This window comes from Camelus dromedarius, chromosome 31, assembly GCF_036321535.1.
Source record: "Camelus dromedarius isolate mCamDro1 chromosome 31, mCamDro1.pat, whole genome shotgun sequence".
Taxonomy (NCBI): Eukaryota; Metazoa; Chordata; class Mammalia; order Artiodactyla; family Camelidae; genus Camelus; species Camelus dromedarius.
In genome coordinates this window covers 4,519,862-4,545,207 of record NC_087466.1, presented here as the reverse complement: position 1 = coordinate 4,545,207, position 25,346 = coordinate 4,519,862, and the positions used below count along the sequence as shown (strand labels likewise).

At 56.8% G+C, this 25,346-nt stretch overlaps 1 protein-coding gene and 1 long non-coding RNA gene across 7 annotated transcripts in view; one reads left to right on the top strand and one right to left on the bottom strand.

The window, feature by feature from the left end:
• LOC116150041 (uncharacterized) overlaps nt 1–18,303 on the top strand; it is a 26,345-nt gene extending 8,042 nt beyond the window's left edge. Inside the window, exons 3-5 of the long non-coding RNA XR_004133721.2 lie at nt 4,840–5,042; nt 16,633–16,782; nt 17,072–18,303. This is a non-coding gene — a long non-coding RNA (uncharacterized LOC116150041). The remainder of the gene's footprint in view (nt 1–4,839; nt 5,043–16,632; nt 16,783–17,071) is intronic.
• On the bottom strand, nt 6,517–25,346 carry PATZ1 (POZ/BTB and AT hook containing zinc finger 1). 6 transcript variants are annotated; one of them, XM_010992254.3, is made up of 5 exons: nt 23,150–25,346; nt 21,744–21,807; nt 15,468–15,639; nt 9,408–9,545; nt 6,517–8,019 (listed from the first exon to the last, which is right to left on the bottom strand). In XM_010992254.3, exons 1-5 carry the CDS (start codon nt 24,418–24,420, stop codon nt 7,601–7,603), a joined length of 2,064 nt encoding a protein of 687 aa, XP_010990556.2. In that variant the 5' UTR covers nt 24,421–25,346; the 3' UTR covers nt 6,517–7,600. The 6 variants fall into 6 exon arrangements, with proteins under 6 accessions (XP_010990556.2, XP_031298971.2, XP_031298975.2 ...); XM_031443111.2 differs by having other exon boundaries at nt 6,517–8,016; XM_031443116.2 differs by having other exon boundaries at nt 7,852–8,019; nt 9,408–9,480; nt 23,150–25,344.

The following is a 25,346-nucleotide window of genomic DNA, read 5'->3' as shown; positions in this document are numbered from 1 at the left end:
GAAGTGAAGGAGCAAGCCCCATGACTGTCTGCAGAAAGCATGTTCCAGTCCAAGGGACTAGAGTAGGTACAAAGGCCCTGAGGCTGGAGCATGTCTGGCTTGTGAGAGGAACCATGAGGAGGCCGCTGTGGCTGGAGCTGGGTGAGGGAGGGAGGGTCAGAGAGGGAACCAGGGGACCAGGTCCTGTGGGCCTCGTACACCTTGATGAGGGATTTGGATTTGCTTTGAGTGAGATGGAAGACATTGGAGGGCTTGGAGCCAAAAGCAACTGAAACCAACCAACACCAGCAGAGACTGGTGACCAGGAGGTGAGGGTGGGGAAGGGGGACCAGTTGGAGGAGGGGGAGAGGTGAGGTGGCCAGATGGGGCAGTAGCAGGAGTGAGGAAGCGACTGATGGGTAGTGAGTGTACTTCCGAACAGAAGTACAGCCAGTGGCCTGAGAGGACAGAGCCCGGGCTGCCTCCGAAGGCCTGGCCCGCATCATGTCATCTGGGAAAGTGCTGTCCTTTACTGAGTGGGGGTGGGGCTGGAGAACAGGAGGTCTGACGGAAAATTCACCTTCTCTAAGTGCAGGTGTCCACTTCAATTAATAGTAGACATTTCAAAGAACAGGCTCCTCACAGAAACAGTGCCAATAGCTAATGACATTTACACAGTGCTTCACGGTTGACAGTGTTCCTGTGAACGTCCTCTTGTGAACGTCCTCTTGTGAACGTCCACCACACACCCCAGGCAGCGTGTTTTCTTTTATTTTACCAATAAGGAAGCTGAGATTCAGAAAGGTTCTGCATGAGAGAGCCGGTTTGGGGATGCAGCCACAGAAGAAGACAACAGCCTTGGTCTCGAGTTGCTGCAGCCAACCAACCTGGAGACCACTGGCCACCTCCCCAGGGCCCCTCCCCCCATCCCTGCCTACAGCCCCCTGCAGAGAGGACCAACCCGGTCCCCCCCCCCCACTCAAGCCAGCGGGTCATGGCCACATGCAGCTTCCCTGGGAGGGGGCAGGGCAAGAACTTCAAAGGGGAGCTTGAGATGGCCATTTTTAAGCGAGTGTTTTTATTTGTGTAAACGTTTAAAATGAACCTGAATTACCAGAAGGAGACCACTCTAGTTTCTGGAAGTAGTGGAGGATCTGTGGCGTCCGTTATTAAGAGATCCAGTGAGAAAAGAGGGGTTGACATGGTGCTCCTGAGGGCGGCCGCTGAAAAATACAAGGAATGATTCCCGTTTATACAGGATGAGATACCCTGATAAACCGGTTGCAAGTGCATTTTCTCCCAGTCTTTTTTCCATGCATCATTTTAACCTTGTTCAGCTCTTAACACCCAGGCAATTTTGTTTTCTCATAACCTGCTGTTTTCTCATAACCACTTTTAATATAAATGTTTCCCTCTATGACATTAAACATTGTGTGATCATTTGTAAATGGCTGTATATTAACCAGCCGTTTAGGCTGCTTTCACATTTTCCGTACATCTTTGTGTGCTAAGCTCTTTAGTGTTACTTTGTTAGATAGCTTCCTACAAGTAGGATTCTGGTTTAAAGGATATGAACATTTTTAGACTCCTGATAAATTCTAACAAATTATTTTCCAGAAAAGTTCTGCCATCAGTACAGGAAACTAAGAGTGAGGCTTGGAACCAAGGTCCTCTGACTCTAAATCTTGGGCTATTTATTCTGTGCTAGATTTATGAGCCTCGATTTTCTTATCTGTGAAATGGAGACGACTGTACTGGTCATAGTCATGAGAATCAGAAGAACATGTACTCAGTAAATGGGGGAAGTTATCATTTCAACAAGGGAAGCTTTGTTATTTGAATCTGGCCACAGGGTTCCCCTTAGGAAGATGTCTTTGTTCAGTCACCCAGACTGGCCCGCACGTGGGAGCGTGGCTGCCCCGATCAGCTCTTCCTCACTGCAGCTCCTCCACAGCCTGAAATGGCCCTTTTCTCCCTTGGTGACATGAAGGCACTTGTCACCTTGATTGTCAGCTGGTATTTGCACTTCAAGAGCAAGTTTGCCCAGGTCCTCCCTTCTCTGAGCTCACCTGCTTCCCCTACATCCATCCCTTCTCATCTGAGTCCTAAGTTGCTCCAGGGTCTGACTCTAATGCCACCACCTTCTCAGACCTTCTCTAAACCATCTGAGCATTTTATTTCCCCTTGCCTCTCATGTCTCGTTTTCTCTTGTGGTTCAGATGTTTGCTTATGTGTATGTCCCTTGAGAGCAGGAATTCAGCCCTTCCTGGCACACCATATCCCACTCAGAACACCTGTGAGGGAATCAGCGGCTGCTAAGTGCCGAGCGCTGTTCTAGGTGTTGGCAACACAGAGATGAATTATCTCTGCATGAGGCCGGTTTGCAAAAAAACCTGGCTTCATATGGGGAGATAGACCCATGAAAAGATGATGTGAAAGTAGGAATGTGTGCAGAACAGGGAGATGGCACAAGGTGATGGGGCCCTGGGATCCTTGGTCAAGACATCTGTGTGACGTTGGCAGTTACTTGACCTCTCTGGGCCTCAGTGAGAGTAGACAGTACCAACTCCACAGGATTGCTGACGCACGTGAAGCCTGTGGCACAGTGCATGGCACAGAGCAGCGATGTGAGCGTGAAAGCTGCCTCCCTCCTGGTGGGGGTGGGGGAAGCTTTGCAGGCCAGGGGCTGTCTGAGCTGAGCATTTGAATAAGGAGTTCTTCAGGTAAACAGAAGATAAGGAACTTAGAGGTGGAAGAAATGACATGAAAAATCGAATAGTTTATCATCATCCAAAGAAAAGCTTAAAAAAAAAATAAACAGAGGCCCTGCCACATGTGGAGTTCATGCTCCTTGGCGTGGACGCCCAGGCACCCAGTATGCTCAGGGCACAGGTTTTGACTTGGAACAGGAGAGAATCAGATGGGAACTGATGCCCTTGGAGCAGGGAGAGGCATCGACAGTCGCTCGGGTCCATCCTGTTTTCATGTTATCTGGGCCCGGCTGCTCCTGTACAGTGGCAGAGTGGAGTGGCTGTGACGGCAACCATGTGGCTCATGAAGCTGAAGATGTTTCCCCTCTGGTTCTTTACAGAAAAAGTCTGCTTGTTCCCTGCTCTTGCTCATTTTTGTGCGGGTTTAGTCTGGTGGAGGAGATAATTCAGGTGAACTAAAAGGGAGCTTTTTGAGTGTTTTCTAATGTGCTTGATGGGTAACCAGCCTATGTAATTCTCACAGCGGCCGTGTGAATAGGACTGTTACCCTTGTTTTCCACACGAGGAAACAGATGCATCTGCCAGGGGCCACCTGGTTAGAAAGAGGTGGTGCTGGGATCTGCACCTGGGTGGCTGGCTCCGGAGACCACCGTGAGCCAGGGCCCAGGGATGATGGCCCAGGGAAGGGGTGGAGGAGGGCAGCGGCAGAGAAGGCCATGGAAACGGTAAGGTTCTGATGCACATGGCTGTGGAGGAAGAGCCTTCCTGCAGGGAGGGTATTCTAAGGCACTGGATGGGATGTGCTGAGAAGGGGAGGGTCTGAGAGCCGACACTCCCCAGCGCAGGGTCACAGTGAAGACACAGACTCTGGGCCTGGGCTAGAGTCCTCCCTGTACCACTTAAGGCCGTGTGCTTGGGGCAAGTTGCTTAATTGTAAGAATTTTGTGTACCTCTTTGGGCCATTGTGAGGGCAAACAGAATTAATAAGTATAAAGTGTTTAGAAGTGCATCTGGCCCTTAGTGCCATTATTTTTATGGTTATTGTTGTTAGGAACAAGATGTGACTGCAGGTTGGCAGAAATAAAGGCCTGATACATGAAAAGTAAGAGCACAAGGTGGGGCTTATGCTCCGGGTGTCTGAAAGTGTGGACAGAAAATGTGGGATTGGAGCTGGGGAAGTTCAGGAGGCAAGCTGTTGTGCAGTTAGTTTTGGGGTCCCCCACCTGAGGCTTTTGAGGGAAAAAGGCAGCGAGTAGGCACGGGGGCCAGGGAAGGGGCTGAAGTTTACTCACGCCCACGGGGAGCCCGGCTCTGTGCCCAGCACCCGGTGTGCATGTATCAGCCTCATTACAACCCTCCTGTCGTCTCCACTTCACACATGGGATGCCAAGGGTTGGAGAGTTGCCGTAACTGTAAAAAGTATCTCGGAACCATCTCCTGAGACTGGACACAGGCCCCCCAGGCCCTGCCCACTTTGGGCCATCAGTGGTCACATTTCTTTTGTGGTCACATGTGCCGGGGTCCCTTGGTGCCACAGGGCCTCCCTCATCCCTGCTGTGGAGAGGTGAGGCCAATGCCCCAGTCTTGGCCCAGGCCCTCTGGCAGTGGCTGGATGGGCTCCCCGGTGTGACAGGTCTGCCTGGAGCAAGTCCACCAGGCTGCTGGTGCCAGGAACACCTTCATTCAGCAGGTCCCAGGGAGGCTCGGGACCCCAGAGGGTCAGACTCTCTGGGCACTCCGTCTGGCACTGACCCCAACTTCCATGTGGAATTTCTTCTGCTGTCCTGTGCAGGCCCTTGTCCTGGGGGCCTGGCAGGGGAGCAGAGCCCGTTCCGAGCCAGGCACAGTAGTGGGCATTTATTTACATGCATGCAGAGGCACTGTCGCTGGGAACCTGGAAACACTAGAAGCTTGGGAACAGAGGTCCTGGAGTCAGAGGACAGAGCTGAGTTTGAACCCTGGCTCTGCCTAAGTGATGGGGGCAGGGGTGGGCGGGGTTGGGTCACCTCTGCCTCTCGGGCCCCGAATGCTCATCCACAGCAGGGGGAGTAACGGGACCCCCCTCAAGGCTGAGCTGAGAATTAGGCACAGAGGACTCAGCGCATGAATTTAGCTCAGGCCTCCTCAGTCTTCACCACCTGTTTTGCAGGTGAGGAAACAGGCTCAGAGGTTTGCCCAGGGTTGGCGGTGAGCAGATGGTGGAGCTGGACGGCCGAAGCTCAGGCCCTTCACCCTGACCATTCACTCTGCCCTTGTGCACCACGTTCTGCAGCTTTGTTCTCCATGGCCTGAAGAGCAGGGGAGATGCCAGAATTGGGGGCAGGGGCCCCCCACTTCCCGCCCAGGCCTCAGGTGAGTCGCACTTACTTCCTTGTTCCCCTCCTGCTGTGAGACAGACTGCTTCCTAGTCGTAGTGCCTGCCTGTCCATAGATGAGACCGGGGCTGGGGAGGGGGGCTGTGTGGGGGCAGGACCGAGAATGTCTCCAGTCAAGTCCTTGGTTCATGGCCAGGTTCTCTGCTTTTCCTGCCTGCTGGGTGGCCCCAGCTGGCAGACTGTGGCGGTCACAAGGTCTCCATTTTCTAGGCCTGCCCTTCCCTCCAACACTCACCCCGAGGGCCCAAAGCCTCCACCCATGCACACCAGAGCCCAGCAGCTCACCCAGGATTTCACATAGAGGCTTAGAGGTTTTTGCAAAAATCCAGGTGTTGGGGATAGGGTAGGGGCATGAAAATAGGTGAAGGGGATTAAGAGGCACAAACCTCCAGGTATAAAACAAACAAGCCGCAGGGATGTAACACACAGCACAGGGAGCACGGTCAGCAACACTGTAATGACTGGTTGGGGGCAGGGAGCTACCAGACTTGCAGTGATCACTTCATGGTGCGTGAAAACATCAAGTCACTATGTGGTGCACCTGAAACTAATGTAATATTGTATGTCAACTATATTTCAATTAAAAAAAAAGAAAAAGAAAAAAAATCCAACTCAGACTCTCTGCCTTTAGACCCTAGCAGTGTAACAACTGATACTAAACTGGGTCTGAATCCTCTTGTGCTTTGTTTGCTCTTCGTGGTCTACATTTATTCTTCTCCCCTTTGTCACTCTACTGTTTCCTTTCCACTTGCTTCTGTTGGTTTGGGGGCTTCCCTCCTCCCTCACTTGCAGGCTCCTCGATGTCCTGGCTGCCTGGGTCTGCCTGTCCCCTCGCGTTACCTCTTGTTCCCAGTGATTCTCTGTCATGCTCACTTCCTGCCCGTCTGCTGTTCTCTTTCCCCTGTTCCTCACACACCCATGAGTCACACAGGGTTGGGGGGATTCAGGTTGCTGAGCCTCTCTGAGCACCCCTTGGGGATTTTCTCCCTGCCCACGTACCTCCTTAGGTCCTAGCTCTGTTGGGTCCCCTCCAACTCCATGTCCCTCTCCCAGAGTCCCACCCCCGCCCCTCACTGGCCTGGACCACCTACCTACTCTCCCGCTGACACCGTCCCTACCTTGCCAGGTTTTTCTCCTTATCTAAACTCTTGTGGTCCAATCTCCTTACTGTTGACTGTCTGTTTCCCTTTAAGTCCCACAGGGGTGTCCCATGCACCGCTGTATCCCCAGGGTCTGAGGCCCAGAGCAGTGAAGACAAGGAGTGGATGGGTGGGTGCATGCTGGTGGCTGAGTCTGCAGTGGGGACATCCACCTGTCCATCGCAGCAGGACTGGCACAGTGAAGAGCAAGCGGTCTCCTGCCCCCACCCATGTGCAGGGGCGCAGGCTACCCACCCTCTGGGTCTCAGAGATCCCACGGCCGAAAAACCAGACTCAGGGGAGCAGGCAGAGTAACGTACTAACGTTTTTAATACAGTCTGATCAGATCAGTTCACATCACAGGGTCAACCTGGGCTTGTTCACATGTGATACAACCGAGGTGTTCGATGTCCCCACCTGCCAGCCCGCCTGCCTTCCAAAAGCACTGAAACCCCCTACCTCCCTGACCAGACTGGCATTTTTAAAATTCTGCATAAAACTATTTCTTCCATAGACTTCAAACAATCAACTAGCCAAGTTAATTATGGTACATCTAAACAAAGTTTAATCCTAACCCTAACGTGTGACTGCGGTTTACAAAGAGCTCTGTATCACCTGGGATAGCTTTCAGTAGCAATTCACTACAACTGGTCCTAAAAAATAATAACAATAATAATAATAATTAGAGAATTAAAACCCAACAGCAAGTTGAATGGTTAAAATCACATATCAGAACTGGAATTTGGGGGGCGTGTGTCCTCAACTGCTAAGCTTGTCCGAGTGGCAAAATGCTAGCCTTCAAGCAGGGCTCAGAAAGGTCTGGGGCCCCACAGGTCAAGGGTCAACAAGCTCAGGGGCTCTCAGAGGACACTCACCCCATGGTCCATGGGGTGCTGTAGGTTTCCAGCTTCCTTAAAAACAGTTGGGCATCAGCATTGTGTAAGTGGGTGGAGACCCTACTGTGGTTTCTCTTGAGGGCTTGAAGGGGGAATGAGGGACCAGAGGCGAGAAGGGACCAAAATCAGCAAGGTCCCAGAAAGCTGTCAGGTGTGGGCTGGGGATCAGGGTCACTAAGGACTGCACACCAGGAGGAGCTCCAGCTTCTGCCCATCAGGAAACTGGCCCCGGTGCTGCCTTAGAGGCCTATGTAGTGTTTTCTGCCCTCGTCCCATTCTGGGTCTCGCAGGTATTTCTGCCGAATGTCAGATGAGATTCTATTTCTAAAGACCACTTGGGGGTGGGAGGTGGGGAGGGGTGGGGTGACAGGGCTGGAGGGGGAGTTAAAAACGAATAAAAATCTCTCAGCTACAGAACCCAAAGACACCACCTCCCTCCGCATTCACAGCATTTCTCAGCGGTCCCCGGTGGCCGATCCGACAGGGACGCAGCCTCTGCCTCACTTGCCCTCGGGCCCCATGGGCTGCTGGTCCACCTCGGGATCCACCAGCGATGACGCAAACGCCGACTGAACGATCTGGAACCCGAAGGACTCTAGGAGAGACATGTTCTGCTGGGGAGAGAAGGGTGAGCCCAGGGTGGGGCCCAGGTCCCCCAGGGGGCCCCCGAGGGCCCGGACATGCACCTTCTGTATGTGTTTGTTCAAGTAGGACTTGGAGCGGAAGAAGCTCCCACACTCGGGGCAGGGGTACTTCTTCTCCCCATCAGCTTCCATTTTGTTTTTGGGGACCGCCATGTCGCAGGAGAAGGAGCCATTGCTGCTCTGCTTCTCTGGCGTCTTCAGGTCGCTGGCGTCCGAGAGGTCGCCGTAGGAGTCAGAGCTCTCAATCGGATCCTGATGCGAGCATTTCTGGCCTTCTAGGAGGAAGCAGAACACAGAGGGGCGGTGAGGCCGGGCTCCAGAGATGCCCCCTCCTGGAGGGGTGGTGAGGGGCCAGCTCACAGGCGCATGGAGGGCGGCCGGCGGCCGGCCACCGCCCTGGCAGAGCCCACCGAGGTTCGGCTGGTCCATCGGGGGGTGAGATGCAGGGCCCGGGGCTGCCGGCCTCCCCAGCTGAGGACGCTGCATGCAGGCACACAAGTACCGCTCACCACCATGTCGGCCTGCGTCAAGGAGACGGTCTGGAGGGGGGACCTCCACTGCTTCTGCCCAGGACAACCCAGAGACCCCCAACTCCTAGGTGCTCCCTTGGGCACCTCTGCGGGTCAGACAGCTGCCATGATGACAGGAGCAGGTATGTCAGTGGCCTCATCTCTGCACCAGACCGGCTGCACCCTAGCACAGCAGAACCAGAGCCGCCAGCTCCTCAACCCAGCAGACCCCATCGACGGCTGAGCCAGAGCCAGTCCTTTCCCCAGTGCTGCAAACACAGGCCCTGCCCTCACAGCCTCCGCCTGCCGGAGTCCTTCCAGGCCAAGCGGCCAAAACACAGACCTCAAAAGGAACTGAACAACTCCATCAGCTGCTGTCCCTATGCAGGTCCCAGGACAAGAGGAACCTCAAGACAGTCCTCGCTGATCGGCCTTGCCCAGCCCACGTGAGTCCTCCACCGAGAGCAGCTTCCTGCCTGGGGTCAGAGAGCCATGCTGGGCGGGAAGGGAGTCTGTGATGGGAGCGTGGAGCATGCCATCTCTGCCGCCTGCTGGCCCCTGGTGCCATCCCCGAGGCGACAACCACTTGAAATACCACAGAACAACCTGAATCAACACCTGGAGGTGGGGCCTAGGGAGCGCGACGTCAACCAACTCAGAGGCAGCGCCATGCATCTCACAAATGCAGCCAGAGGCTCTCTGGACAGGGCTGCGCACAGCAACCAATCGCCCCGCTGGAGGGGGAAGCCGGCCCTTGGCTCCCCTCACCCAGGGTCAGAGGAGAAGAAAGCATCCAGCCGCAGCTCCACGCCATCCTTAATGGGCCACAGGCAATGGACAGGCCCAGAGACTCGTCATGCAGGGCTCTCTTCTGCCCTGGGCCTGGGACATCCCTGCAGGGCTCCAGACGGCGGGGGCAGGCCAGGAGCCAGGGAGGAGGGCTGGGGAAGAGGAGGCGGGGGCTGGATCTTGGCAGTGCCCTGGAGTGAGGGACCTACTGTGACTTCTGTCCTGGAGGCCACTGCCACTCAGATCTCGAGCCTCCTCGAGGCAGCCAGCAAGCCGGCAGCCTTCCCGCCTCCCCACGCCCGGCCCAGCGCCCCCACGCCACAGTCTGCGCAGAGAAGCAAAGTGCAGAGCAAGGGGTCGCTTGCCTTTGTTGCCATAGGTCCTGGCGCAGTGGAACGCTGCTCCCCCATTCGGGATGGGCTCCTGGTGCCTGGAGACCTGGGGAAGGGGAACACCGTGGTGGGTTTTAACATGGACCTTTAAGTAGGAGGCAGAGGAGAAACCTAAACAAGACAAAAGGAGATGAGATCCCGCGGCCAGCACACAGATACCTCTCTGCTTCCCCCATGCCTCTCCTCTGGCCGCACTGGCTAGCATTCCTAGAAGGGGCCCCTCCTTGGCTCAAAAACGCTGCAACCACAGGAGCCCCCTGGCTCAGGAGGGAGGGTGGCACTGTCCACGAGTCGGCTTCTCTGCAGAGCCCGCTCTGCAAGGCTGGAGGGATGTCCTGTGATCCTGCCAGGGCCAGAGGCCAAATGCCTCTAGGCTTGCTTGGTGCCTTGATTACAAGTGGTTTGAGCGGACGTCCCACAGCCCCAGACCAGCTGCAGGGACCATGGCTAGAAATGTAGCCGGGAAAATACACAGGGTTCCAGGGCGGCCGTGGACTCCAGGAGCAGGACGCCCACCAACACTTGTGAAGGTAAATCGCCTGCACAAGAAACCGGACGGAGGCAGGACAGATTCCCAGAGACACGCCTCTGGGAGCCCCCTTCTTCTATCTGTCAGGGCACCTTCTGTTTTGCTAACTTCCTCACGGTCAGAATAACTGGATTTAGTAACTGCTTAGACCTTTTGAAGAAGAGTGAAAATAGGAAGTTATGTTAAAGGGGTGCAGTCATCTCTTATTCACGGTGGACTTTCTGGTTGGTTCTGGAGGATCCATCAGCTTCACTTAAGGAAGAAGAAGCAGGGGGCACCGTTGCCTTTATTCTAGGGGAGGGGCAATCCGGCCATCCTGGAGTTGCCCCAGCCCAGCCCAGATGCTCCGGTCAGTTTGAGCTGCCAGATACCCTAGGCCAGGATGAGCACATCTCAGGCCAACTTCCGCACCAGCCACGAGTCCGAGGATATGGAACCAGGTGGGCCCGTCAAAGGATGTCCCCTTGGGTTTCACAGGAAGGAGCTGTGACATCAAATCTCGACCATAGTCAAGGATCCGAGAGCCTTCACAGCTTTTGGGAGTCAGGCCCACCTGGGGCACTAGGACCCTGACGGTGTCCGTTTAACTCGCTCCACATGTGGTTGACCCAGCTTCAGTCACTTTCATTCCCTTGTTAAGTTACAGCCACAGTGTAACGGTAGGAGCCACCGCTGATGGGCTGGAGGCTGCAGAATAACTTTGTAATGTCTGCACAAGACTTATTTTTTAAATATCTGAATTGGCCTGGCCTTTGCAATGCTGCTGGAACTCTAATAAAGTCCACCTTCAAGAAGGGCTTCAAGATGGCGGAACAAGAGGACGCGGAGCTCACCCTCTCCCACGAATACATCAAAAGTACACCTACAGGTGGATCAGTTCTCACAGAATCCCTCGCAACTTTGGCAGGAGCCCTTGTACAACTGTAACTACAAGGAAAATCTTCACGAAACCACATAAACAAGGTCCTACTGTAATAGCACGGGGAGCTGCATTCAACATCTTATCATGGCCTATAATGAAAACAGGAAAGGAATATATATATGTGTAACTGAATCACCATGCTGTACACCAGAAGTTAACACCATGTTGTAAACCGATGCTACTTCAATTTAAGAAATGAACAACAATTAAAAAAATAAAGCCCACCTCCAGTGAGTGACTAAAGTGTGCCAGGGCCCCACGCATCCCGTGTGTCACTCTGGACCTCACGGCCACGTGTGCAGCTGCCACACAGTAGAGCCTAGACTCCAGGCCCAGGACCACATGCCACCATGTGGTTCTTCCCCACCAGGCAGCCTCTCTAACGGTCCCTGAGCTTTGGTCCTGGCCCTGGAAACCCCCCTTGGGCTTCTGCAACAGGCTTCATTATCACCATTTACAGTCCTGTATCTCCCTGCCAGGCTGGTGGATCAGAGAGGCAGCTGCTAGTAGCCGGGGGCTGACCTGTGGGAATCTTATTTGACAGACTCTCCCCTGAGAATAGCGGTCAGCGGTGCTGGAGGGAAATGGGGGACTGGGTGAATTTTCCTTCCTTTCCCAAGAAAGAAGACCCGCCTGGACCAGATGCTGGTGTCCTGTCCTGCCTGGTAAAGCGCGTCGTCCTTCTGTGACCGAGTGGTCTGCCTGGGGCCGAGCTTGGGACAGCCTGGCTTCAGAGGGTCCCATATAAACATTCCTACAAGGGAGGCTGCAGTCAGGAAGGAGCAGACGAGGCTCACGGGACAGAGGACCTCAGCGCTGCCCCGTGGATGGTACTGTGGTCCTGGAAACCAGCATAAGAAAGACATCCGGACTTTCTGACCGATAGGATGATACCACTTTAGGAGGGAACTTTGTTTTTGTTTTTTAATCCCTCATGGAGCCTCTGAAGTTGTCTGAATCCCTCTCCATGGTGCACCAGGGCAGGGCCACTGCAGTCAAAAGGGACAAGAAAGAAGGGGACTATTACGCTTACTCCTCGTGGGAAGAGCTGTGCCGGGGGAATACAGCAGATGCTCAGCGAAAACTCACTGCATTTTCCTGAAATGCAGTCTGGGGACCACGTGGCGGGGTCCCCCCTGACGTTGCCCCAGCGGCAGATAACTTACTATCTATAGTGAAACCACATGGCGGGTGGCAGGCGTGGGTCCACAGCTGCCATCTCCAGCCCAGAATTTAAACACAGAGCAGCTCAGCAGCCAAGTTCTGGGATAAAACAGAAGCTGAGTTTCTGAGGAGAACACATCTCGGAAGCCAGACACACTTGGCTGGGATTCTGAACTCACCTGCTGGTTCACCGCTGATTCACTGAGAACCAAAAAGGCAGCCTGACACAGGCAGCGGGGTGACGGGGCCGCAGAACACACACACGATTCCACCACCGCCGACAAGCCACCCTGTCTCACGCTCCAAAGATGGAGAATTTATCAGCAGGAGGCGACTGCTCCTCTGCTGTGCTTTTTTGTCCCGTGTACTATCATTTGCTCTCCAGAAGCACTCCTGTGCAGGGGTCAGGGACTGCTTCCTCCTTGTCCACACCTTGGTGGGGCCATGCTACGCTGGAGGGAGACACTAAGTAGGCTTGTGTCGGCTCAGTCCAGGGGACAGCCGGCTGTGCATCTACGACTGGCCTTGGTGACAACTGGTGTGCTCGCCTCTGGCTGGAGAGAAGCCTTCCTCCACCTCCTAAGCAATGACATGAGTCCAAATGTTGTCCCTCTGTCAAGGGCAGACTCCCAGTGAGCTCTCCCTCTGCCTCCTACCAGTACATACGCACACGTACAAAGACCCCACTACAGAAACTGAAAAAGAAAGAAAAACCGTGGTGATTACCAGGTTCTTGCCACTGTTGAGCTCAACTAATTTCCTACAGCCTGAAAGTGAGGGAACAGGCTTTTGCAGCCGTCACACTCCTCCCACTGCAAACGATCTCTCCAGATGGTGTGGCCCATGTCCCGATATGTCTCTGGGATAACGACAAAGTCACCTGCCCCCGGCATGGCGCCGGGCAGCAGGCTGCATCCCCTCCCGTTCTTCACAGGCAAGAGCTGCCTGCATGGCTGGAAGGAGGCAGGTGTGGAAGTGGTTATGGTGATTGCTTAAGAACTGCGGGGACTGAAGGATCTCAGAGGGCACTTGGAAATTCACCTGATCCAGCCTTGACCGTCTGGCTGACAGTACCCTTTGCTTGAAGCCTCGTGGAGAGAAGAACACCCTTTTAGTCCTGCAGCTCCTCCTGTGTGCACAGCCTTGGTGGCGGGCAGGGCACAGGGCGGCCCAGAGCTCTCTGCGTTCTGATTCCAGTGTCTCAATCTCTTCTGTGACCTTATCCTGGAAAAGCTGCCTTCCTCTTTTTGGAGGGGCGGGGGTGGGGGCCGGGGAGGAGTCTCTTCCTGTTTCTGCCCAAGAAATGAGTCCAGAGGCAGAATCCTGCTCCTTCTCTCCTGATGAAGACCAAAATTGTTTTCTCTTCCTTCCAAGTACCCAGCGGGGATGGACTGGAGTCCTCTTCTGTCTTCTTGGAGGAGCAGGACTTCCTCCTCTGACAATCCAGATCCAGTCTCGGCTTTCCCGAGAAAAGCTGGGCTCTGGTTTTACTCCCCCGGCCCCCCACCCCGGCCGTGGAGCCTGTGGCCACTGTCCGGGGAAAATAAGTCCTGATGCATGACAGCCGTCAGCTTTGCCGCGTCAGCTGCCTCCTAACTGGGTCGCCGTTCCCGGCCATTCCCTGCTGCTCTCAGCTCTTCTTTCCTCCTGAGTGGGGCCCCTGGGGGCTGTGGCCCTGGGTCCCCCATCCAGCCCTCCCCCACCCTTGCCCTGTAATCCAGGCTTCATCTCTTGGACGTCCTCCTCCATTCTCACTGGTTTCCCGCCTCTGGCCTCGGACCCCAATTATCAGGCTGAGAACTTCAACCTCGAGAACCTGACTGACAGCCCGCTGACGACATGCTGTGGCAGGTTCAGAGCTCTTTGGGGCGCTGTCAGGAAGCCAGGTTAGGACGAAGCAAGACAAGGAACCATCTTTTCCCAGAGATGGGGCCGCCACAGTCGGGATGGAAAACCACAGCCTGATCACTCCCTCCACGCACAGCTCCACTGCCAGCTCTTGGGGGAGCTCCTGCCAGAAATGGCTCTTCTGATGTGTCAGGAAACAGGACAGATGCTTAAGCAGCTTTTAGGACCACCTCCCTGCTTTCACAGCAGGTCTCCCAGTGGTACAAGCATCGACATCCAGGGGTCTTCAAGGCAAACCCCAGGTGTGCAGTCTGGGGTGGGACCAGCTCAGGGCACCAGGAACACCCAGCTCCTTAGCCGTCTCCCTCCACCAGTGACCGCAGAGCATGTGGAGACAGCATGGGACTCAAAGATGCCAGCAAAAGGCTGCAGGGGCTTGTGCCTGCTTCAAACCAGAGTGTCAGCGAGCTGTGTCTTTGCTAACCATTACTGAGTACAAGGAGGATGTCCCAAGTGCGCTGCCCCTCGAGGGGTTCAGAGAACCTTCACCTACCTGTGCCCCCAGGTACCCACAGCAGCCCTGTGAGGTGGGCAGACGGGGTGTTCTCAACCCCGTAGAGATGGAGAGACTGAGGCTTAGAGAGGGGAAGGTGGGGGGCTCAGGTCACATCGCAGGGTGAGGTGGGAGGGGCCAGCTAAACCCTTGTTCCCCCGCCTCCTGGTTCAGCGCCCAATCCACTAAGCCACACCCAAGACTTCCAGAAGCACTGGGACAAGACTGTCTCAGGAGACAGGACTTCCCAGCCACGTCCCGGCCTGGCCAAAGCAAGCGCACCGTGCAGAAGCGTCCTCATGCCCACCAGACCGCTGCCCCCGACCTCTGTCACAAGCCTCCTTCACTGACACTGAGCTCACAAAACAAGGATCTCAGCCCTTCCGGCAGCCAACTAGCCCTGCAGAAGCTCAGGAACAGGCCTGACTTCATCCAACACAACACTGGGGCCATGCAGCCAGATGCCACCTAGGCTGACCTTGGCCACGAGCACGCTGCCCTGCTCCGAGCACCTGCCACTTCCCGCTCTCCTCAGGGCCATGGGTCGGTCTGGGCTCTTCCGAGCATCTGTGCTAGAAAGTCTCAGCCCTTGTCCATCTCCAGACTCAACCTCCTTCCCTGGCTGCTGACTTCCACATGCCGGTGAGCCAGGCAGCAACAGCTCTCAAGCAGGACCCCTTTTCCTACCACCTTTGGGGGCCTAATGACTCCTGCCAACCTCGGCAGTTCAGTGCATCCATCCTGCCACCCGGGCAGCAGGTGTGTCGTGGGCCCAAGTCTGGGAACAACACTCTTTTGTTCCCACCTGTGGATCTCCCATTCCAAGCACCCCCAGTTTCTTGGGAAGGAAGGGGTGACACACAGCTAGCTGCAGGATGAAGGTGTTTATCGTTCAGTGGGGAGGGAGGGCTGGCCATACAAAGAGTGGGGTCTGAGGCAGGGTGGTCAGACACCCCCTGGCCTCCCACACAAGCTCAGGCCCATCCCCTGGACGTGCGGGAGTGGCAGGGAGGTTACCTCGGTTACAGATGCTGCAAAAGTTGCTGGGCCCCTCACTGTGCTTCTTCAGGTGGTCCGCCATGTACGCTGCCCGCAGGTACTTCCCGCACACCTGGCAGGGCACCTTGTCTTCGTGACAGGCCAGGTGGGATCGCAGACGGTCTCGGGTGGCAAAAGAAGCATTGCAGGTCTGAGGGCAGAAGGGAACACGGGGTGAGGAAAAACCTAGCATCTACACCTGACGCCCCACCACATACACCATGAACCAAAGCCGCTTCTGGCCAACACGTGGACTCCCTGTGTAAAGAGGACTCTACACTGTGGCCCCAGCTTTCTCCCCATCTTACTCCCCAGGACCTTCCTCCTGGGACCCGAGTGGGGATTACAGGTTCCCAGTGGCTCCCACGTGCCCGTTCCTAGGCGTTTCCGCGCTTAAAACATTTCAGAATGGATTTCAGCTGCTCTGGCTGTGAGTGAGTGTGCAGAAGAGCTACTGGCACGTAAACAGAACAGTCTTCACCTTCTCCACCCTGGGTCTCCCCTGCTTGCTTTACACAAAGAATTCAATTTATTCACTTTCTTCAAAAGTGGCTTTAGTCACAGCCACAGGGAAATGGAAAGGAAAGGCAGGACAAAGCACAGAGATTACTCTTCCTAATAGCCATGTGCATTTGTATTGAAAAAGCAGCCCATGAAACGATGGTGTCGACTGTGCACGTGTGAAACTAAGCGGAGAATGAGGGCAGGAGGCTCCAGGGGCCCTGGGAGACGTTAACTTGGTAGCAACGTCTGGTAGCAACAAGGTGGGGACCGCCCTGCCCCGCCCAGGTGCCCCCCCGCGTCACATGCAGCTCATCTTCCCAGCGTGTCTCACCACCCGCTCCCCCCGGAGAACTGGCCAGGTGCCAGGCAGGACAGCTCAGGAGCTGGAGTTCAGCACCCGCGCCCTGAGAAGGCAGTCTCCCGTCCCAACTTGGTCTCAGTCCCCAATTTCCCCCAACATCCCTCTCTAGGACCCGGCCCGCACAGCCAGCCACCCCAGCCTTGGAGGTCACAGGACTTTAAGTTTTTACGAGAGGTGAAGCTTGTGACTTTCAAGCTATTCTGGCTCCATGGAGGAGTTTCAGGAGTTCTAGTCAAGGCTGACCCATTTTTTTTCCTCTGTGTGTGTTTACTGTTTCAGAGCCACAAGAGAAAGCAGCGTTCACCTTCAAGTGCATTACAGATCGAACGTTCACCCGCTGAAGACCCACCACCCTGTTAACTGGCCGGAACGGAGGTACTCCCATGGGCTGTCTAACGGAAACAAAGCCAGAGATCCTGAGGCCTCAAGGTAAGCATCTGAACACTGTCACCATGTACAAATGTTTATCTGTTGCCTCACTGTACAATCAAAACAAGAAACAAAGGCATGCGATGCTGTGGGGGCAGAAGACGCCCCAGCTGCTGTCGCATCCCAGGTGTCTGCATCAGGACTGGCCTCACTGCTCTCAGTCATTATCTTTTAAGTTAACATTACACATCTGAACAGAACAATTTATACTAATGAGATACAGCTGACCCTCAGACAGCACAGATTTGAACTGCTCGGGTCCACTTATCCATGGGATGTTTTTCAATAGGAGACACTACGGCGTACACGATCCAAGGCCGGTTGAACTCTCGCTGCAGAACCATGCTGTGGAGGAATGGTGCACACACGGGGCCGACTGTAAGTTATATGCAGACTTTTGACTGCCCAGAGGGTCAGCACCCCTAACCCCGCGTTGTTCCAGGGTCAACTGTACTGCTTTTATCTGTTTTATATCCTGAATTTATTGATTGACAAACGAGGAAGCTAAGTTTGGAGAGTGACACGCACAAAGCACACAACTGAGTTACTAGAGAAAGCAGCCATCTGCACACCCGGCCACTGCCAGGCTGGCTCCCTGCCGATCCGCCCGGCTCCCTGGTCTAAGGCTGGGCAGACGGGGGCCTGAGAGGATATGGGGCAGCTGGCCTGAGAACCGGCCCCCGAGCCTGCATTCTTACCACCCCCAGCCTCAGTAGAGGCAGCTTCTGAAAGGTGCTGATAGTCTGTAACAGTGCACTCAGTAGCCAGGGCTGTCCTCATGGAGGGAGGTGACAGAACTTGTGCAGGGAAACTTGAGGCACTTAAGGGACTCAGACAGCATCATGAGTGCTTGGTCTCATTGCCACAGCTGGGCCCCACCACAGTTAGGGACTTTGTGACCCACTCACAGGCCGCAGTGTAGGGGAAATTGATTCTTCCACCCAGCCTACCAGACTGTAAACCAGAGTAAGGGATGCTGTGAACACCTCGGGGAGAGAGGTGCACCTGTTGATTTATCTGGGGACAAGAGCCGGCTTTGCCAGACAGTGACCCGAGGACCACCCCTCCAATGATGAGAAGCAGTGTGGGCCACGCCGCAGAACTCAAAGGAACCAACCGTGGACCAGGGCTAAGAAAATGCAGCTGAAAGCACGCATCCAGGATTCCATCTTCCGCGGTCCCTGGAGAGGGCGCCACTAGAGGGAATGTGAAAGAGATGCATTGTTTCTCTTGCCAACCTTCTTTTGGGGTGTGTCCTTTAAAGTTCTGCCTTTCATACTTTGCTACCTCAAGATAACCGACAGCCAGACCTCAGTTATCCACAAGTGGATTATCCATTTAGGGGATTAGCTAAGCAAAATTAAAATCTCAGACCAGGCTGAGCTGCCCAACCCCATCCTCCACTGATTCTCTCTCAAGGAATGAAAGCTAACTTTAGCCTGAGCAAACATAATTAGGAATGTAAATCTGCTACTGGGGAAAAAAAAACCCACAGACTCAACAAAAAGTTTGACTGTATTACAAAGCCAAGCTGAAGAGGTGGTTGCCTTCTCTGTGCCAGGGCTGACCCTCTGTGGCTGGAGTCCCCAAGGTTTCCTGGAGGAATTGTGACAGTGTCCGCGTCCGAGTCTAGCCCCGCCAGAAGTTCAGACAACAGAGAACATCAGGAGCCTGGTCACCTGACCCAGGAGAGGAAGGAGAGGAAGGCTGAGGGAGAGACAGACCTCCACGGATGGGACACCCAGAGCCTCCATGCCAGGGCCACGCAAGAGAAAGGCACTTCCCATCCTGGAGGCCAGAGAAGACAGAGGGGCCCCAAGGGGAAGAGGGCAGCCTGCGGTAGCCTGCTGATGGCTGGGCTGCTGGGAAGACCGCCTCACCCCTAGCCCTGGGCTGAGGCCGCCCGCTCTTGCTGGAGGCATACCTGCCGGCCCCGGCCCCACCACCCGGGCTCAGGTCACCTCTGTTCGTCACCACTCAACCAGTCATGTTCCCTTCCCTCCCAGCCAGTTTCTCCCTGTCCGGGCTTCCTCATGCTTTTCTTCCCAAGGGTGGAGAGCGCAGGAATGGGGCCTAAATGATACCAGGGACACCAGTGCACGCCCCACCCTAGGTGGCCTTTGAGTCTGGCAGCCTTTTCCACAGCCCTGGAAAAGTCTAAGGGCAATGATGGGGATCCAGCGCCATGGGCCTTGCTGGCCACCTTCTTCCTGAGGGTGTGTCGGTTTCCTTATTCCCACTTCAATTCCTTCCTTCTCTAGTGAGCTATCCCTTCAGCCCAAACCACCCCAGCTAGCCCCCAGGAAGTGGGGCCACTGGCAGCGGTGGGAGATCTCTGAGCCATTCCAGCCTCTTGCCTTAAGGCTGAACTCCATGTGGGGGAGATGTCCCAGCCCACAGCACCACAGATCCAGCAGCACTAGGGCAACTGGGCCCTTTAAGGACACTCAGACCAAGCCCCAAGGAGACTTGTGTGTCACTGCCCAGCCTGGGCCTCCATGCCCCGACATTCGGGTGACTTTTCCCTCCAGCTGTGGCCTCAGTCTCTGTAACCAGCCCCTTCTGTCCTCTGTGGCGTCAGGAGGGACTGAGACCCAGCTCTGCTGGAGGCCCAAGGAACCAACTCCCAGAGAGCCGTCCCGTCCCCTCTGATGCTTCCAGAGTACACATCATGCAAAACAGATGCCCCTGCTGTTCAGCCAAGCCCGGCACCCCTGGCTGGCCAGCCTGGTGCCCAAGAGCCAGCATATCTTCACCTGTTGGCTCGTTGGTAGGGGAATTCAGCTATGGGGCTGGAGGCAGGGCCTGCAGGTCTGTGAGAGTGTGTCGGAGGGGCAGGGCAGGAGCGGGTGCGTACACCGGGGGACAGTGATGCCAGTGTTATGACACAGACCAAGGACAAAACACACAAAGCCTCAAATGTTAGAATGAAAAATTTTATCATCACCTGTTATCCCTGCGGAGCCTGCAGGGGCTAAAGGGTACAACCCCAGGATCGGGGCAGGGGGCCTACATCTGCTTTATCAGCCCCCAAAACCATACACGGGGGTGACCCGATATGAAGCTACTGGTTAGTCTAGTTCCTGAGCAGACCTGCTACTAAACCTCAAAACCACAAAAGTCTAATTCACTAGCCAGAAGTGAAAGCAGGAGCCATCTGAGTGGGATGGAAGAAGGTGGCAGGGGAGGGGAAGCATTAAGCTGGAGGTTAGTTCCCAGGAAAGCACCCACCTCCAGGCAAGGAGACACCGAAGGTACCATCGACTAAAGGGGGAAAGTGAGGCAAGAGAGCCCAGAAAGAAACATGGAGGCTGTGGGGGGACCCTGAGCTGGAAAAGAGTCCATGTCACCCAGGGAGGAGCTGGGCATGGTGGGTAGGCCACCCTGCTGACCTCTCCCCAGAGCAGGGGTCTCAGCCCGCCGCCATTGCCACCATTCCCCTCCATGGAAAACCCACTCAGGGAGGCCCTGGCTAGCCTACAGGCCACTGCGTAAAGGCCCGGCTGCCCTCTGGGCCGGTCCAGCCCTGCCTCAGGTATCCTGGCGGAGCTGGGCAGAAGAGAGTGTTGCTGGAGGGTGCGGGGCCCAGGTTTTCAAGGGCTGGGAAGGATTTTTTTAGAGAAAGGGAAAAGGCGGTGTCAGGAACCGAATGGGACGACCTCCACAAAGCAGGCTGGGCAAAGTCCCATGCTGGCAGGTCGCTAGGAAGAGATTCCAGGGGCGGCAGGCCGCTGCTGCTCCCAACCCACACCTGGAAAAAGGGCAGAGAGTGCAGGTTACCCCCCGGCCGCCGGGCATGCCCCCACTGCCCTCTGGGCTCCTCCTACTCTGCCGGCCTGCTCAGACCCTGGGCTGCTCAGACCGTGGGAGAGTCGGGATGTGCTCCATGATGAGAGAGTCAGAGACAGACAGATAGAAGGCAGCGAGGCACAGGGAGGCCTTCCCCTGGGTCGCCATCCTGGGGGAAGCCACCCAGCATGGCTGTCTGGGAAGACTGGCCGCACCTGGCCTCTGGGGGCCTCTGCCCCACCTATGGCACGTCCATCCCTCCCTATAGGTCTCCCCAACCCTCCCTCCTTGCCACCAACAGGATAAGAGAAGTAGGTCCCCCTACCATAGGCTGCAGTAATCACCCCACAACTCTGTCTCCCCCTCAGATGGCGGGAACTTGGCCCGGGGAAGTGGGGACCACCAAGGACAAGACAGAGGCATGTTTTCCACCCACACAGGAACGCTCAGTGGCCAGGAGAGGAAGCTCAACTTTCTGGGCACCAAAGGGCCCCCAGATACTGTTTAGGCAGACCAACCAAGGGTGAGAATCTCGCCGGGCCTCCCCTACCTACTGCTACACAAAGCTCTCAAGGACAGGAAACCACCTCACTCCGCACTTTTCAGAAGCCCTTGGCCATGTGCACATGTGGCTGGGATGGGCTCAGCAGGTGCCAGTGCTCAGAGATGAGACCACCCGCCCCCGCCCCCGCCACCTGCTGCCCCAAGCTGGGTCAGGCTGCCAGGCAGACAAGGGGAAGAGTTGCTGGCTGGACCACCAGGAGCCCTTCAGAAACCCTTCCCACCTCCACGATGACCCCTGCAAATTGCTGGGAACCCAAAGCCGGGCCCGGTGGGGTGCCAGTGCCCCCAGGATGACACTTGTGCAATGTGGCCCACCATTCAAGGAGCTGGCAAACGCCAGGAGAGGAAAGCCAAGCAACAGAGCAAAGACAGAGACGGGGTGGGGACCAACACCCAGCGACCAGGAAGGAGGGGACATCAGCAGTGAGGGGGGCGGCAGGGGGAAGAACAAAGGAGGAGAGCAGACGGAGGCTGGAGGGACAGAGGGGGAGGTGTGCAAAGCGGTGGTCAGCCAGCCGGCCCTGCACACACATCAGCTGGCTCATGGCCACGGCTGTGAGAACAGCAGCATCTCTTTCAGCCCATCTCTGCCCTGGCCCGGCCCCTACCTGACACTTGTGAGGCCGCTCAGAAGTGTGCACCTGCTTGATATGTCCATTCAAGTGATCGGGCCTGGAAAAGAGAACCAAGAGAGACTTTAAAACAAGACCTCAGGAAATGGGGCTACAAACCTGGCCGGAGCCCCCACCCTCCACACTGCTGGAGAGGGCTCTCCCCTACCCCAGTATGACAAAGAGTCACCACCCAGCTCTGGCTCCTCAGGCCCAGGCCTCTCTGCCCTGGTTTTCTCTAGAAGGGGAGGGAAGTGAGCATTTGTCTCTGACCCTCCCTACCCACCTTCCCCCGCCCCCCTTAAACTCAATGATTCCTAGGACTGGAGGAGGTGGCTTTAGAATGAGACCGGGTTGCCCTGCAGTAGCCTTTCCGGGAGGGGGTATGTGTGATTCATTGTCCAGACTAAAGCCCCTTAGAAACTCAGTCTTCCCCTCCCCCAGCCTCTCCCGCCACAGCAGCCAATGAATGCCACCCAGATGGAATTCAGTCCCCAGAGGCCAAGGGATGAAGCCTCAAGTCCCCAGCTGGGCTGGTAAACCAGATGCCCGCCAGGGCAGGTGGGCAGGGGCTGCCTGACCGGTAAGACTGGTTCCTGGTTGGGGCCCCTCTGAGGGAGTTCTCCATCCCTACGTTCATAGGCACAGCACTAGGTCCTCAGTACCCAGGCAAATTAAAACCAGCCTTTTATTCTGAATATTCTTTTAAGAGGAAAATCAACCTTCTGCTCCCAGACAAGTCTTCAGTTCCTTACCAGGCTCACTGAAAAGTGAATCTAAGAAGACACCCACCCCTCTTCCTCTCTGTCTAGTAGACATAAAAAGGACCTCAGGGTCCAGTTAGGCTCTGGAGCCACCAGGTCAAAGCAGATCAAAGAATTCGCTATTCAGAAGAAACTCTGGGTGCCCCGCGATTCCGAGGCTGTAAGGGGTGAAGCCTGAGTCTACTGACCCAGGATGGCCAATGCTGTGCTGGGGAGACGGAGGAGTCCCAGATGCACTTGTTTCAGTCCCTCCCCCGGCAGCCATTCAAGCGGGGAAAGTCGCTGGAGGAGCCCAGCCTCCCGCCCCCAGAGGGGGCCCCTCGCCTGGTGCCGGAAACACAAAGGGAGCCCAGGGAGAAGAATGGTGAGGCCCGGTGGCTGCGGCCTGAGGAATCCAGCCCCTTCCCATAAGGCCCCAAGGAAGAGAGACAGTAGGGCACACCTAGCGCCAGAGAACTTCCCCCAGGGAAGAGAAAGCAGCTCTCAGCCACATCGTCTCAAGATCAGGGCTGCTAAAACACTCTCCCCAAATCTGACATGGCCCTACAAGGTCAAGTGACCCCCCACACAAGTCTCACACCCCTAGATTTTGGCGAGGAGTAGGACAAGTCACAGGGGCGGAGGGGCACCATTCCTCACCTGGAGAAGCCTTTCCCACAGCTCTGGCAGATGTAGGGCTTGCCCACGGAGCCGTCGTGGGACCGCACATGGTAGGACATGCGATCTTTTCTCTTGAAACGCAGCCCACACACGGGGCAGGAATAGGGCTTCTCCCCGGAGTGGGAAAGCTTGTGCCGGTTGAGATGGTACACATCACGGAAGATCTTGCCGCAGATCTCACATGCCACCTGCTTCCTGGTCCGGCTCCTCTTTCGGGGGCCGTCGGGGTCCTCAGAGATGGGTAGCCCATTCTCACCCAGCCTCGGAGGAGGAAGGTCGATGTAGCCCAGCTGGAGGCTGGTGACACCATGCTGGGCCTCGTGCTGCCGGAGCCGGTTGGCATCAGTGAACACCTTCCCACACAGGCCACACGGAAGGATGCCTGCCTCCCTCAGGCCCCCTGGGGACCCGAACATTGAGTCCAGCAGGTTGGCCTTCCTTGGGCGGCCCCGGCCTCGCTTGCCAGTCAGGGGAGGGGCACTGGATGCCACATTGGGGAATGGGGAAGTCAGCAGTTGGGGGGACAGGGGTCCGGCCACCATGGGCAAGCGGTCCACTCCAGGTAACACAGGCAGGGAGGCTTGGCTCGCAATGGCTGCACCGGCCGCCCGAGCTGCTTCCTCCTCGGGCTGCATGCTGCCTGCGATGCCGTTGCTGTTGGCTGCCAGGGCTGCCCCATTGGTCATGTCCAAAGGGAAGCCCAGGTCCGAGGTCCCAGGGGGACGAAAGAGCATGATGTCGGCCCGGGCAGGGGGCACCAGGATCTGCACATTGGACTGTTTGATGACTTCCTGGCAGATCTCAATGACCGACCTCATCAGCAGAAACTTGGCGGCCGTCATAAGCTCGGGGAAGCTCTCCAGGCGAACCACAATGCGTGAAGTATAGGCGAAGTCCAGGATGTCCCCGAACACCTTGGAGCTGATGGTGTGCATCTCCAGCTCCCGGCTGCCCCCAGCCCCGCCGCCTGGGGCCGCCGCTGCGCCCCCCACTTCAGCAGGACCACCGTCCGCAGCTCCGCCGTCGCCCAACTGGGCGCTGAAGACCGACTCAAAGTACTCGCTGCAGGCGGCCAGCACCGCGCGGTGCGCTGGGAAGCTCTCGTCGCCCACCCGCAGGAGCACGTCGCAGAAGCGCCCGCCGTTTTTGCGCTGCTGGTTCAGGTTGTGCAGCATCTCAGTGCTGTGCCTGCTCACCTGGTAGGTGTAGCAGCCCGACGGGCCGCAGGAAGCGTCGTTCACCCGCTCCATGGCCGCCGCCCCCTCCCCACAAACCGGGCCGCGGCACTTGCCCGCCCCACTCCCTTCCCCTAGGCAGCGAGAAGCGGGGCGCAGCGAACGTCTCTACACTACCCACACGTGCCGGCCCGGGGCTCTGTAGTCTCGCAGGTGCGCGGGGCGCACACACCCCCTGCCTGGATCCGACTGTCTAGACTGCAGGGCGCACCGCCTCCCACATAGCTGCCCCTACCCCTGCTGGATCGTGCACTTCTCTCTCCTCTCCGCCCGCCCGCCTTCCCTTCTCGGTCTACCTCCGGGGGGTACGCGAGCAAAGAGGTGCGCCCCTCCCGCAAACGCGCCTGCCACCTCCCCTCCCGCCCGCCAGGCGGCGCCGGCGCGCAGCCAAGAGGGGCGCGCGCGCGGGGAGGAGGAGGGGTCTGTCGCGCAGGCGCGCGCGCGCGCCGCTGCTTTTCCCGGGCCCGCTGGGGGCGCGCGCTGCGTCCCCTGCAAAGCGCGAGCCGGGGCGGGGGCGCCGGAGCGGAGGAAACAAAAGGCTAAGGCGGCGGTGGCGGGGCGCGCACCGGGGCGGCAGCGCGGGCCTGGTCCCGGAGCCTGGCGGGCGGTGTCTGCAGCGAAGGCTGGAGCGGGCGGGCGGCGGCGGCGGCAGGGCGGGCCCTTTCCTGGGCCGGGCGAAGGCGGCGGCGGAGCGGCGGCGCTGCGGCCCCGGGCTCCGTGTGTTCGGAGCGGAGGAAAGATGGCAGCGGCTGCACTTCCTCTTGCACTTTCACCCCTGGGGGGAGGAGAAGGAGGGGGCGATACCAACAACACCCCCCCTCGCTTGCAGGAAAAAAAAAAGAAACGCCGAGCTCGGCGTGGGGGGCCCCCGGCGCCCCCGGCCCTGCACGTGCGCACCCGGATCCCTGGCCCGGACCGCCCCGCGCTGCAAACTTTCCACT

Coding starts and splice junctions, on each gene's coding strand:
- PATZ1 (XM_010992254.3), bottom strand. CDS start 24,420: ATGGAGCGGGTGAACGACGCTTCCTGCGGCCCGTCGGGCTGCTACACC. Junction 21,808..23,149: donor TGTGGGAAAGGCTTCTCCAG/GTGAGGAATGGT, acceptor TCTCTTTTCCAG/GCCCGATCACTTGAATGGAC. Junction 15,640..21,743: donor AGCGGCCTCACAAGTGTCAG/GTAGGGGCCGGG, acceptor TTCTGCCCTCAG/ACCTGCAATGCTTCTTTTGC.